This window comes from Crocodylus siamensis, chromosome 4, assembly GCF_052110815.1.
Source record: "Crocodylus siamensis isolate JL-2025a chromosome 4, ASM5211081v1, whole genome shotgun sequence".
NCBI lineage: Eukaryota > Metazoa > Chordata > Crocodylia > Crocodylidae > Crocodylus > Crocodylus siamensis.
In genome coordinates, this window is record NC_143398.1 from 13420889 (window position 1) to 13436048 (window position 15160).

Genomic DNA, 15160 nt, shown 5'->3' on the forward strand with positions numbered 1-15160 from the left:
GAGTCTGCTGATTTACTGTGCAAGAGTGCTGGAGAAGATCACAGTTACCCCCCCAAAGCTCAGCTATACAAACTGCCACTCTCCCAAGGCCTGACCTATTTACAGTACAGGAGGAAGCAATGCCTCTAGGGCCGGCTGCTTCATGATCCCCCTCGATTCCCACCCATTTCAGCACCTTAGGAAACCAGGCCTTGAGCAAAGGCAGCCTTGGTCACAAAGCTGCTGCATTATGTCAGTGCCTGACACTGATCCCACTTACGCTGCTGTCATGGACATTTCAACACAATGCATGCAAACATACTGTGGGACCAGCCCCGAAGTGGCTGCCAGCACACTGGCCAGGCTGCCTGTGTGCTCAACCCCACCCTGCAGCTGTTGCTGCCATTCAAATTGTAGAGTCCTTGGAGCAGGGAGTCTCCCTCCTCTGGTTGCTGTGTTTAGCGTGATGGGCCACGGGGACCCTAGGCACCACCGTAGTAAAGAAATCACTGATGCATGAAAGTTGCGCGCCTCGGAGGCTGGGGGCGCATGGCAAGCTCCCGCAGGCAGCGGTGGCAGTAAGCGGGGAGCTCCCGTGGGTGGCCATGGCACTATTGGCAGTGGGGGGGCAGTGTCAGCAGCACCTTTTCACAGGGGATGCAAAGCCATGCTTGGGGGTGCATGTGCACCTACTTGCACCCCCTACACTTCATCGATGCACTGATGCAACAACTGCTCTCCCACTGATGCAAATCAGGAGCAACTCCAATGAGATCAAATTTAGGCAAACCGACCTCACTAATTCACACCAATAGGGCTGAGATCTAACTGAGGCCCCCTGCTCTCTAGGGGTGCTTGTACACGTGCTGTGAGGCTGCTCTGACGCGCTGAAATGACAGCGCGTCCGAGCAGACTCGATTAACCGAGTCTGCTGAAGTGCGATAATTACCTCCGCATCTTGTGTATCACTAAAACTGAATGAGTTGTAGTTCAAGTGCTCCTGCCTCCATTTTGAAGCACAGGGATGCCGATATACAAGATGCTGCAGCACTAAATTAAAGTAGGTCTCAGAGCCACTCTAATTAAAGCGCTCCTCTTCCACCTCTGGAACACGTGTAAAAGTGCCCTAGTTGGCTGTGAATTTAGCTAGATTTTCTCACCCACCCCTCACTCTCACGCACCTAATCCCCCATTTCCTCCAACTTCACATTCCATAGCTCACTAGATTCATGTGACATGCTAAGACCTGAAAGGAAAGCAAAGAGCCAGCTGTGTTTGCATTTCACATTAATCTAGTTGACGATGAACCTATAAATCCAAAGCGGCAAGTTCTGCCAATTTGTAATGAGGCGCACCTAGGCCAAGGGTCAGGGAGGATCTAGTCAGGGAACTTCTGGAAGGACTGGATGTATTTAAATTAGCTGATCTGGACGATCTCCACCCCCAAGTGCTGAGGGAATTAGCTGAGGTCCTAGTGGGACCCCTGGCATGGCTGTATGAGCACTCATGGTGCTCTGGTGTGGTGCCAGAGGACTGGAAGAGGGCCAATGTGGTTCCCATCTTCAAAAAAGGGAGGAAGGAGGACCTGGGAAACTATAGGCCAGTTAGTCTTACCTCGATCCTAGGGAAGCTTTTTGAGAGAATTATCCTGGCACATGTCCACGAGGGGCCAGCAGGGGAGATTATGCTCAGGGGCAACCAACACAGGCTCATTAGAGGCAGGTCCTGTCAGACCAACCTGGTGGCCTTCTACGACCATGTCACCAAATCCTTAGATGCAGGGGTAGCAGTGCACATAGTCTTCCTGGACTTTCGGAAGGCCTTCGACACCATCTCTCACCCCGTTCTCATTATGAAACTGGGGGGCTGTGGTGTCGCCCACACAGTCAAATGGGTCGCCAACTGGCTGGAGGGCTGCACCCGGAGAGTGGTGGTGGACGGGTCATTTTCAACCTGGAGGAATGTGGGCAGTGGGGTCCCCCAGGGCTTGGTCCTCGGGCCCGCACTGTTCAATATCTTCATCAGCGACTTGGACGAGGGGGTAAAAAGCACCCTGTTCAAATTTGCAGATGACACTAACATGTGGGTGGATGTGGACATCCTAGAAGGGAGGAATAGGCTACAATTGGACCTAGACAGGTTACAGGGGTGGGTGGAATAGGATGGGATTCAACACCGACAAGTGCAAGGTGCTGCACCTGGGGAGGAAGACCACCACCATACCTACAGGCTTGGGGAACTCCTGTCTCGTCAGTGCAGAGGCAGAAAAGGATCTTGGAGTCATCACTGATGCCAAGATGAACATGGGCCGGCAGTGTGGGGAGGCAGTCAGGAAGGCCAGCCACACCTTGTCATGCATCCACAGATGCATCTCGAGCAGGTCCAAGGAGGTGATCCTCCCCCTCTGTGCGGCACTGGTCAGGCCGCAGCTGGAGTACTGTGTCCGGTTCTGGGCGCCACGCTTCAGGAGTGATGTGGACAGCATGGAGAGGGTCCAGAGGAGGGGCACTCGCATAATCGGGGGCAGCAGGGCAGGCCCTACGAGGAGAGGCTATGGGAGCTGAACCTGTTCAGCCTCCACAAGAGAAGGCTGAGGGGGATCTAGTGGCCTGTTACAAACTAGCCAGAGGGGACCAGCAGGCATTGATCCCTGTTCCCCTGAGCATGACCAGGAGTGACCAGGAATAATAGTCACAAGCTGGCAGAGGGCAAACGCAGCGGGAGTGGGTAGGAATTTGTTTTCTCAAAGACGATCCCAGTCTTGGCAATGAAGCAGTACAGAGATGGCTTGTGTGCGTGTGAAATGTCAGTGCCCCATGGGCAAGGAGAAAAGGTTTTCAGTTGAAATGATCTCCCGGAGCATCTTCCAGCCTAACACTGCAGTGGTGGCTCCGCTCTTGTTGCACCTTTGCATATAGTATTAGAGGAGCCGGGGCCAACTTTCTGGCAGTTGTGTATCCTCCCTACGTACCTCTTTGATCCCCTTCCTCTGTTTGATTTCATAGAATCAGTGAGTGGGAAGGGACCTAGACAGATCGAGTCCGACCCCCCGCCATGGGCAGGAAGGAGCACTGGGCAGGGGTCATAAGACCCCAGCCAGGTGCCTATCCAGTTTCCTCCTGAAGATCTCCAGGGAAGGTGAGAGCACCGCCTCTCTGGGAAGCCTATTCCAGGCTCCGGCCACCCTTACCGTGAAGTAGTTCTTCCTAATATCCAACCTAAACCTCTCCTCCCTCAGCTTGTGGCCGTCGTTCCTGGTGACTCCAAGGGGGGCCCTGGTGAACAGACTTTCCCCGAGTCCCTGCTGGTGGCCCGATAAAGTTGTAGGCAGCCACAAGATCCCTGCTCAGTCTCCTTTTGCGGAGACTGAAGAGATTTAGGTCCCTCAGCCTCTCCTCCTAGGGCTGGCCATGGAGGCCCCCAACCACACGAGTGGCCTCCTCTGGACCTTCTCCAGGTTTGAAATGCAGAGGAAACTTTTAGACTGTAGGACACCTATCGGCCAGCCCATTCACATAGGAACCGTGCACCAGCACAGACCTTGCCAGGGCCACAGATCAAGCAACATAGTATGTGCCTATTTCTGGACCCAAATTTGACCATGGGGGCAGGATGCAAGAAGAAAACCTTGTATCCTCTGTCCTGAGCACTCTGAAAGGACTCCTGTTCTCTGCCCTTCTGCTATCACATTTTTTTAGTCTTTTTTCCTACAGCCTTTACTCTTTTATTCCCTCCAAAGCGACACAGCGCCTGCATGCTCCATCCTCTACGCTTTTCCTGGGCATATCCCCCCCGCTAAACAGGCAGCCCCAGAGGAACAAATTCAGGCCCCAGTAATACCACTTAGAGTCCATTCACATCCAGACCTTGAATTTTCAGTTTATACCCTCACTATGTTCTCAATCCAACTCCGTCTACAGCGGGGTACACGAAGAACAGGTGAGAGGGCCTCTATAATGCTTTATAAGAGAAGAAAGAGGCCTTTGGTCCTATGACCAATTCCATGACCATGGGCAAGCCACTTCATCACTTGAGGCCTCAGTCTCCTCATCAGTGAAAGACAGATAACAATTAGTAAATTGTTGGCAACCTCATGGGAAACAAGAGGTGCATAAATACCAATGACTCCCATTGCACGAGCAGTCAAATGCTGCTAACATAACTTCGTGGAGGACTCTTCTTTCCGCAACCATCTGCTGGGATTTCAAACAGGCTGTAATGTAAACATATTTTTACTAGTGACATTAGGCCCTTATCTGCTCACCATTTGCTGACATTGCACAGACACCACAGGAAACCAGAAAGTTTATTCACAGACTCATAGTTTAAATAAATAGTGGAATACACTTTAAGAGGTAATATATATTACTAGAGCTGTTTTGAACTGTATTTACCAAAATTAACGTTTAACTTCTGCCACTGTACCCTCTCACTTGCTTTCCCCTGCAAAAATAAATAAATAAATAAATAAAATCCACCCCCAGTTTGTGAGTATTCTCATAAGTAATGTGCTGTGTTTTTTTCAGGAGAATTCAGAGGGTTATATAAGTTGCTTTTGGTGTTCAGACAGCTTGTGGGAACTGCTGAACATGCACCTGGATCCCCAAATCCCATGCATTCTAGCAGGAGTGATTGAAAGGGCAGAATAGAAGTGCCTTAATTTGCTCTTCTTTTTCATTAGGATTCAGCCAACCATGCAGAGAGCTTATCAGGAGACTTGGTTGACCAACGTAACAGAAATTAAACATAAATACAAAATTGAAATAAATAGTTTTCAAACAAATCACTCGCAGAAAAGTTATTTGGCCAAACTACGCAGGCAGATAGTTACATTCTTGGGGACTGTGACTGGTTTGCTCAGTGCCTTTTTAGGTCATTGAATCGCTAAGACCTAGACTTCCAAGAGCATCCTCTCATGTTTGGCAACTCCAGAGCCAAGAGGTGCTGAGCCCCAGCGGTTCTTCCTGATCTCAAGTGGTGCCACTGGTGCCCATTGCCCCCTGAAAAAAGTCAGATTCAGTTGCTGATACCCAATATATCAAAGGACATTGTTGATCATTTCAAACCACACTTGTCTGAATTTATCTGTTACATTTGCTCTCCAGGTTAATTCCAACGTTAAAAGTAGGATTGCAATCTCTAATGCGAAGGACACACTTTCTACTGTAAGCCCGAGTGTCTAGAACAATTGCAGACATGTGACTATGGCATCTGACTTTGCAAACGCACTGCTGCTATGCCATGAGGCAGGCTGCATGGGAGCTGAGAAAGCAAAATAAAATACCAATGATCAAAAATAAAAGAAAGTTAGGATGATTATATAGATGCCCAAATCAACCCAGAGAATTGGCATGCACATGAGCTCCCACTTCAATCCTGGAAGGATGCCCTTAGGCACAATGTCAGCTGCAATTCAGCATAGGCGAGGCTTAGTGGAAACCACCAAGCACTTCGCCGGCATGCAGATGAGTTTTGGATTGAACTTTAAAAGGAAAACGACAAATCTGTTGGTTATTTGGCCAAGGCCAACAGATGTTTTCAAGGCTTGTGTGGTGGAGACAGCACGTCAGCCTCTAAGGGGAAAAATCTGGTACAAACTCTCCCTTAGTAATTAAAACAAAATCAAAGCAAAGTGCACCAGGCTGCAGGCAAGGGTGCCCAGATGAGTATCCTGCGCACACTGCGAGTAGACATCAACAGAATGATGAAGGTTGGACTACATTTTTATTCCCCATTTTTCTTTGGGAAGTAGATGTAATCCCAGTTTACTCGTTAGTGACTTGCAATAGATTTGTGCTGGTGAAATAAGTGAAGATTTATTAGCATACTGTCAATCTCCTGATCCACTCAAGTCTCCATAAAATGACATCCCTGAAACAATGAGAAAACCCCAAACCCCAGTAACAGCTCTGACCTGAAACCCTTGTAGAGGGATGACTAGGAGGGACGGATCCTTCGTCTCCATATGTCGCCCACCCCAGTCATGTGTGTACACACGACTGGCACGTTGCCTTGCACACTGGAACCGCACCAGTTCTGCTGTGCAGAGGCAGGGCCAGCAGTCAGCTTCACTGCATGCTCCAAATACCCACAGGGAAAAGAAAATGGAGAAAGAAATAATAATAATAAAAAAAGAACTCTTTCCTCATGCTCCCCTGGTAAGGGCTGCTTAAGTTTATTTTTCACTCCATCCTACCCAAGAAAATTGTAATTTGGAAGTGTTCCTTTAGTTGACCCCAGTGAGCCTTATCCTCGCTCCATGCACCACATAGCCAGAAGGTATGGTGCCTTTTCAGGCAAGAACATTGGCCCATCTAATCCGGTAATCTGGTTCCCAACAATGACCAGAGCTGGATGCTTCTGAGATTGCTGGAAAATCTCTTTCTGAATGCACTTGAATATGTCACATTATACCAGGGGGAAAATATATATCAAATCTTTAAGACTTTTTTTCTCTTCTTATGGAAAAAGGACTAGTCAATGGTGACCAGAAGACTGAGGGGTGATTTGATAAAAGTCTTCAAATACTGGAAGGACAATTCCAGAGAGGACAGAGATGAGCTTTTCTCTGTGACCATAGGGGACAGGACTAGGAGCAATATCCTCCAGCTACAGCAGAAGAAATGTAGGTTGAATCATGGAGAAACTCCCTAATTATGAGGGTAATCAAACATTGGAACAGGCTACGTGCAGAAGTTGTGGAATCTCCAACTTTGGACATTTTCAAGAGCAGGTTGGACCGATACTTGGTTGGGATGGTTTAGTCAAGCATGTTACTGCCTTGAGCAAGGGACTGGACTAGATGACCTTGTGAGGTCCCTTCCAACCCTACTTTCCTATGGTCCTATAGTTGCCAATTGTATGTGCTTATGTTGACAATGATGTTGACAAGGATGACAATGACAGCTGCTCATGTTGACAGTTATGCTTATGATGACTGTTTCCTTGCACTTCCCTGTCTGTTGTGTGCTCTTGCCATCCCTTGCCTTATTTTTGATAGTAAACTCTCTGAGACATAGGCTGTTCTGTACAGCACACAGCCCAATTGCCAGACATCAACTGGTATTCATGCTGTACCTGGTAGCAGGAGAATGGACAGTTCTCAGGATCAGGGCCTGGAAGGAAGCTTGGTCCAGCAGTGAAACACTGGGTATGTCTTCACATTCATTAATGCACCTAAGATACCGCGCATTTAGTTTGGTACTTGCTTAATAAAGTACGAACTAAGCGTGCAGTAACCAGCGCATGGTTTTGTGATGTTTACCATGCATTAGCCTGATAACACTGAGCAGTAGGCCATTAGCATGGTTTTTAACAGGTATGCTACTACACAATGTTATTAGGCTAATGTGCAGTAATCGTCTTGTGTAGACGCACCCACTGAGCAGCAAGCAAGGTGCCACACGGGCGATCACTCCCAGCCAACCACCAACTTTCAGATCAGGGAGAACCCTCAATCTCAATCTGTGAATCCTGGAGGCCCAAGCAGCAGCAGGAAGGAGCAAGACAGCGAGGGAGCTGGTTGGCAACACTCTGGTGGCTCCAAGATTGTTGTTGCTGGTCTCTACCCTGATAGCCTTCCAGCCTACTAACAATGATTTCTGGATGTCACAGCTATTTTTTGCCACCCACAAAGCCTTGTATCCTGGTCATGTAAAATTAACCTCAGAAGATTGCAGCGGTCAGGTGACAAGCCAGTGCCAGATGATCATTCAGCCCCACTAGCGAGCACGCTGCTGAGAAGCAGGCTGCTCCCAAGGGCTGTAACTGGAATCATACAAAGACAGAGCTGGAAGGGGCTCCAGGAGGTCAGCTACTGCCATCCCATGCTCAAGGTGGGATCAGCTCAGGACCATCACATCCAAATGTTTCTCTAACCTGCTCTTAAAAACTACAAAGACCTAGATCAGGACTGCTGGACAAGAGTTCTTAGAGGAACATTTCTCCAACACCTGCTTAAATTTGTGCAACTTCCCTAGACATTCCCCTTCTCTCAGGCAAGCTGTCCTACTTTTGCCCCCTGACTGGTCCCTGCCACATCACCTAAATTAAACAGGAAGTATCCCAAGCGCTGACTTACAAGTGCCACAATCTCAAAAGAGGTGAGTCAGTAAGTTATGTGCATTTAGTGCAGTTGTGCTGGCAGGTTATTAGCTCTATTCTGGAATCATATACAATGCTGAGGCTTTCAGAAAAATGCACAAAAGGATTTTTTTTTTTTTTTGAGTGCGTGGCAGAATGTTGCTCCTAATTTTACAAATCTCTATAATCTCCCTTCTTAAGTGTGGTTTAGTTCTGATTCCAAGTAGAGGTCTTGCAGCTGACATACAAAATGCTTTCAAGATGAATTAGCAGCCAGGATTAATATATCATGGGCAGACAAAAAAACTGGGTAGTCAAGGCATTATGTGGGCCCATCTAAATGTTGAAGCAGCTGAAGGAGTTGCAAAGTAAGGAATGCTTTTACAGGCAGTCTTTGAAGAGAGTCACAATCTGATTAAAATATATCCAGGTTAAACTGGAGGAAACATAAGACAGTAAAATGCACAAACCACCAAGGCATGTGTTAGCTAAGATTGGTCAATGAAAACAGAATTTAATGCAAAGCCTAAGAAGTGATAAATACAAACGCAGGAAGTTTGTTGTCAGCAAGGTGGATCTACAATTATACAGGTTCACATGCAAGCTAAATGGCAAGACAAGTTGCTCCATTCAGCGGCACATACCTTGTCATCAGCACCAGCAACACACACAATGCCCCACAATCTTATACCTACCTCACAAGAAATGGCAGCCTTACAACACCCTGCACCTTCTCAGTGAAGGTCCAGCTTTCTTGCCAACGTAAGCAGACCAAATGCAATCCCTGCCTGCCACCCTTCCAGCACAGATTTATGCCATTACACATGCTCCGGTCTTGGAAGCCATGAAGGCGATTCCTCCCACTTTACTGATGGGCTAACTGAGACTCCCAAGTCCACTAAATGTTTAAGCTAGGTTAGACCTCAGAAGTCCTGGTTGCAATGCTTGTGCCTAAAGCATGTCACATCCCTCTCTATCTACTGATCTAGGGTAGAAATCTCATGACAACTGGCTCATTTAAGAGGCTCTTTCTTGCAGACTCATCTTCTGATTGGCCAGTGACACCTGGGGTCCAATCTTGTGGGATCATAGGAAAATAGGGTGGGAACAGACCAGCCCTCCTGCTTGATGGCAGGATCATCACTGACTAAGCCATCCCAGACAAGTCTATCCACCCTTCTCTTGAACATTTCCAGGGATGGGGATGCCACAATTTCTCTAGATAGCTTGTTCCAATGCTTGACCACCCTCAAAAGTCAGAAAGGTCCTTCTAATCTCCAACCTAAATTTCCTTTGCTGCAGTTTGATACCATGGCTCCTAGTCCTGTCCCTGCGGCCATCCTTTCTATAAGCAACCTTTAGGTATTTGAAGACTGTTATCAAATCCCCCCCATAATCTTTTCTTCTTCAAATTAATTAACCCTAGTTCTTTCAGCCTTTCCTCATAAGTCTTGCTCCCCAGGCCTCTGACCATTTTTGTCATGCTGGATTTTTTTTCCAAATCTATTCCTATCCTTCTTCAAGTGCAGGGCCCGAAACTAGATACTGTACTCCAGGTGAGGCCTTGTCAGTGCTGAACAGAGCAGAAGAATAACTTCCCGTGATTTGCAAACAACACTTTTGCTAATGCAATCCAAAATGCTGTTGGCCTTTTGTGCAACTAGACCATGCTGTTGGCTCATATTTGGCTCATTCAGCTTATGGTCTACAGTAACCCCCCAGGGCCTTCTCTGCAGTACTGCAGCCAAGTCAATCATTCCCCAGACTGCATTTGTGCATGCGATTATTTCATCCCAAGTGCAGCACTGTACACTTGTCTGCAACTCCACCAAATTTCATGTTGTCTGCAGATTTGCTAAGTGTGGACTCATTTTCATCATCCAAATCATTCATGAAGATTTGAAAAAAATACCAGACTTGGGACAGACCCCTGGGGATCCCCACTAGATACCTCTTTCCAAATAGACATTGAGCCACTGATGACTTCTTGTTGAACACAGTGATCTAACCAATTCATCTCTCCTAGTCTTGCTCGTCCTATTTTGTCACTTCTGCTTCCGTTCCTCTCTGGATCTCAGAGGTGCAAGAGAGTTCGAAACTAATAAGTGATAGACAGCAAGTAAAGAAAGCTGTGGATGTTATCTAGTGCTGGGAAAGCTTTGCAGGTGCAGCTGGAGAAACGAGCAAAGATTCCAGTCGCTGCTTATTTCATCCAATCCCAAATCGATGCCAAATTTTAGTGCAAGTCCCCCAGTATTTGCCAAGGCCATTTCGCTGGTAGAGCAGAACAGATGGGGTGGTAGCAATGCTATTTAGGCCCTGTTTAGGAGAATGTCTCTGAGCTTGCCCAAGCAGTCGAACAAGTCAGTTGAATGCAGTAAGCCAAGCCAGCAGGGTACATAGGACGTATGGCCATGGCTTCTAAAGGATGTTACATGGAGCTAAATTCTGAGTACAACCCTGTGCATGGGCATAAGGAGGAATAAAACCCCTCCTTCTACCAGGCCCTCACCTGGACTCAGGCCCAGAGCATCAACCATTGACCCTGTGGCAATGGATGGGCAAGGAGTTTAGTGGAGCCGTGATTCCAGTTAACACAGCAGCCAGCACAAAGGTACAGACTGGTAGCTGACTGCTGCAAAGGCTATCCCCAGAGCATGAGGTAAGTAGGAAAGAAACTGTGTGCCCTGATGGACAATGCCTTTCCTGTACCACTTCTGCGGCAGTGCAGCGATATACTGCCCTATATGCCGAGCTCGTAGCAAAAACTCCATTCCAAACCTCCGGATTTACACCAGTGCAAGATCCAGCATGGCCTAGAGCAGCGTTTCCTTATGGGCATGCCATCAGAAATGAACAGGTGGAATTTTGCCGTGGCAGTGAGCTACAATGAGCTTATAAGTATGGGGATGGAGAATGCCTTAACAGGTGTGCCATGGAAAATTGTTATTAAACTAAGCGTGCCTTGGGCTGGGAAAGGTTGGGAAACACTGGTGTAGAGTGTCTGCCTTTGCTCACACAGAGTATTCATCAACTGATTGCAATAGTTTCCACATAGATGGCAGGAGCTGCGTCTGATGCAAATGCTACAGCTAGAAAAAGGGACGAGAGAGGCTTTTCTAGGGTGGCTTGAGTTGTTAGGACCATTCACTAGCCTTAGGACAAATTAGCATTTAAAAACTTCAGTACCTGTACCTGTTTCTTCCTAAACTACACTATGAATCTGTTCAAAGTTATTGGGGATGGACACATTCAATGGTCTTTGAGTCAGGCCCATTATGTGCAGCTGTGCTTAACACAGCAACTCCCAAAACCAGAAATAACTCAAACTAAGCAAATAAGTCTAGTAGAAAATACCCTTTCCCCCAAATACAATCACTGATCACACAACCCCAAGTCTGGGGTTCTCAAGTTTCTTGGTCAGTTCTGCAATACCAACGAATACTGTGATGTTATAGGATATGGAAGCAATTAAAAAAAAAAAAAAGAATTCTTAACTGCTCTTGGCTAATCCAAGTTGGCTAATTGAAGTTAAACCACCTAGGAAGATGATTAAGATAGCAGCTTGATATCCCATGACTGCCACCTGAATTAAAAGTCAAGGTATCCAAGTCTTTACTGCTGTATTTGAACTCAAGTTACTTGCCTGAAGCTGAGCTGACAACGTACCTTGTTCTACAATGCCAGCCCTACCTCAAGTTATATATAGCATTTACCTGAATGAATTGAGACAGCTTTGCAAAACTAGCCAAAAAATTCACTAACCTAGGCACAAAAAAATCACCTGACCCACTTCCACTATTGTGGATGGGCTTTTAGAACCCCATAAAACCCAAATAAAATATGTAACAGGCAAGCAAATGAATCGACTCTCCCAAAGCTGAATGATACCTAGGGGTTGTCTAGTGTGATGTGTGTTATATTTTAAAGCCAGCCCTTCATCTTATTTACTGCATGCAGGTTACAGTTCTGCAAGGCTAGATTTCTTCATGCTACGTAATACTTTGCAGTTTGTCCAGCAGCTGAGATTAGTCAAGGAACAGGGACCCACAGCATGAGCAGACTGGCAAAGAGCAGCCTCGTTTCACAAGGAGACTCTATCCAGGATGCCCCAAATCCTAAGAGATCCCTAGCCAGAATCTGCCCTTCCCTTTACTAACGTGCTTGCATGCGCCTCCACTTGGGTAAAGCCAAATCTGGGCTTCTGTTCCAACTCAGAAAAGCTCCCAGGGACCTCAAACCCTGTTTATCTGCCCCTAGACTTCTTCCCATGAGTGTTGAGCATCTTCAGTGCTCACTGACTGCAATGGGAAGCTCATGGAGTTCACCGTGTTGCAGGATTAGGCTCCCTGGGAATTTCCCCGTACAGGGATCGAGTAAAGGCCTCATGATTTGGTCCAGAGGTGTAAAACCACCTACCTGGTAGACAGCTCTGGAAATGCACCATGGCTTCAGCATTAGCTGCAGGACCCTCAGATTTCCAAAGCGGCAGGTCCTCAGAGCCCGTGAAGTCAAGTTCCACACCAGGCTGTCCCAGCTGTAGAACAGGTCCTCAAAGCCAAAGAGGACGGCAGCCATGCCAACTACCTGTGTGAAGCACCCCGGGCTCCCAAGCCAGGGTGGCTGGCGAGTTCCTAGACTCCTTGCGGACCGCAAGGTTAAAGTGTCACAGCAAGTTTCAGCAAGGCAGCAAAGAAAGACTGCAGCCAAAATAAATCTGCTGGGATTCTTCCTCCCCCGCTCCCGTCAGGAAACAGCTTCTCTTTGCATGTATCTTCTCAAATCAAATTCTGCTGCACCCAGAGATCATCGGGGACAGGGTAAAAATATCAGCCCCGCGCTAGGCAGGCGATTTCACATCCCTGACAAAGGGCTGCTTGGTTACGTTGCATCTTGCATCCCAGCTCCGAGCAGCAAACCCAGAAACAAACTTAGATCCAAAGTCATCACTTTGCTTTCAGAGGACTGGGATCCCATCCAGAGGGAGGAAAAAAAGCTGCTCTCTCCCCCTGCCAACATTCCCAAGACATTCCAGTCTTCGGCTTAACTCTTTCAAATGCTACAAAACAACAGCTGAGAGGATGGCTTTACAGAGCGCAGCATCTTATCCTCTTATTCTTTATTTAAAGTTGATGAAGGACTACTGGAGATTTTTTATTTTTTATACAGTAGGCACTGCTCGAGTCTTTACACTTTCCAGATTCCTCTTGGCACTCAGTGTTCAGGTAATGCTTACGTTCATCTAAACCTCAGCTAAGAGCGTGTCTCTCTATTAAACCACCTGCACAGGCTGACCAAAATCAGCTGAAATTGGTGCACACTGAAACCAGTTTAACCCTTGCTTAGCTTGATTCAGCTTCCATCACCAAATGAAGCCGGGGTGCAAGAGATAAATGTGGGCATCTCCATTAGGGTTTTACAGTGGTTTAAAGGTGCCGCGTTGTTAATTTGGTACAACTTTCCTAATACAGAGCAGATGTTTGGGAAGCAAGTGCCAGGTCTCAACACCTCCTAGCCATGGAAACTGAGACACAGAAACGACGTGTCCTACACAAGGCCACCGAACGAGTCAGTGGAAGAGCCATTGAGGGGCCAACTCACCATCAGAGCTGTTGCTGGTGTTGCAGGATGAATGATGAAAGACTACATAACTCCTATAGGGCCTGATTTTACAGGTAATGGGGGTTAGTCGGTGAACGCCTCACAAGACTGGTCTGGCCAGCAGCTGAGAGGACATGCTGAGCAGCCCCAACTGAAGTCACTAGGACCTACAGCACCTCTGAAAAAAATAAGGCAGTGGTGCTTTGCAAGGCTGAGTGCCAAGACAACGAAAGCCATGAATCTGGATGCTGTGGAAGCAGTCATGGCTTGTTCAAAGCCTGAATATCTCAAGCAATCTAACAAGGTAGCAAGCAAGCACGTGCTCAAACAGCAAATATTGATTGCTCTTCCACAGTTTTATATGTATATCCTGACTCAGTATATATTTAGTTTGATCTGGGAGGACCAGAAAGCACAATCCAAACTGGCACATAATAATAATAATAATAATAGTACAATACCTCTAACAGCTCATTGACTAGGCAGGTGTAACACCAGCAAAATAGAGCTGCAAAATTTATGTTCACAGCCTTAATTGCTTCTCCAGGACATCATTTTTATAACAGTATCATAAAAATCATAGCATTTCCTTCCAACTTAGTAGATGCTATTTGTGCCGCAGCACATTATTCTCTCTCTTCCTATGGGTCTGTCTTTTAGTCCCGTGTCGACCCCCCGCCTCTGGATCTCAGATGTCCATTTTCCTGTCTCCTTCTTGGGTTGATTTCTTCGCCTGTTTGTAATTTAAGTAACACCTTGTCCCCATCATTAAAAATACTGACAGGGGACTAGCAACATCTCCATTATAAAACCCCATTTGGAGAAGGCTTTTTTTTTTTTTTTTTTTGGTTAAATAAACTTGATGAGGAAACATCTGCTCTAGGCTACAGCACAGCATAAGAGCCCTGCCTAGAAACACAAAAGAAAGAAAAAGAAATGCGTTTGATTAAAAGGAGGAGGAAATAACTTTCAAAAGCGACTGCTCCACAACGTGATCTAACTGCTTTGGCATCCTGAAAAGGGGAGAAGGGAAATGGAGGCTATGCTGCTGCTTTAAAATTAGCTACTCCACATGTGCGCTGAGCCTTGCCGGCCGTTCTGGAGGGGAATTTTGGCCATAGGCAGCCCCCGTGTCCCAAGTATACGATTACCCAGTAGATGAGAACGGCTCTAGAAGAGCCAGGTTACATAATGTGACGACGCAGCGGTTGCAAAAGGAAGTATTTAAACCAACAGACTGGAACCGACTCCTTGGGAGTCAGCTGGACGTGCGACCATTTGAACACGCAGGTTTAAGTCCTTGATGAGAACAGCTCGGTCAGATTCCTACAGAACCTTCCTCGCTAATTTGACGCGCAGTATTTTAGTTTGGCAAAGCTAAACAGCGTCTGTACGAGGATTCAGCCTAGAGAACCAGCTTCCGATGGAGTCCACATTACATGCATTTCTCAGACAGAAACCAGGTACCTCGCAGTCCCCAGAGCTGAGCAGGTCCTCT

General features: G+C 47.0%; 1 protein-coding gene across 5 annotated transcripts in view; it reads right to left on the reverse strand.

The window, feature by feature from the left end:
- The window catches only part of FRMD4A (FERM domain containing 4A), a 272648-nt gene that overhangs the window by 231702 nt on the left and 25786 nt on the right, over window positions 1-15160 (reverse strand). Inside the window, exon 1 of one of the 5 annotated variants that reach the window (XM_090041829.1) lies at window positions 12481-12818. The exons of 2 other annotated variants lie outside the window; for them this stretch is intronic. In XM_090041829.1, coding sequence (XP_089897955.1) covers window positions 12481-12639 — 159 coding nt within the window. In that variant the 5' untranslated portion in view covers window positions 12640-12818. Of the gene's footprint in view, window positions 1-12480; window positions 12821-15160 lie in introns of those variants that run through there. 2 more of the 5 variants (XM_090041828.1, XM_090041833.1) reach the window with 2 other exon arrangements.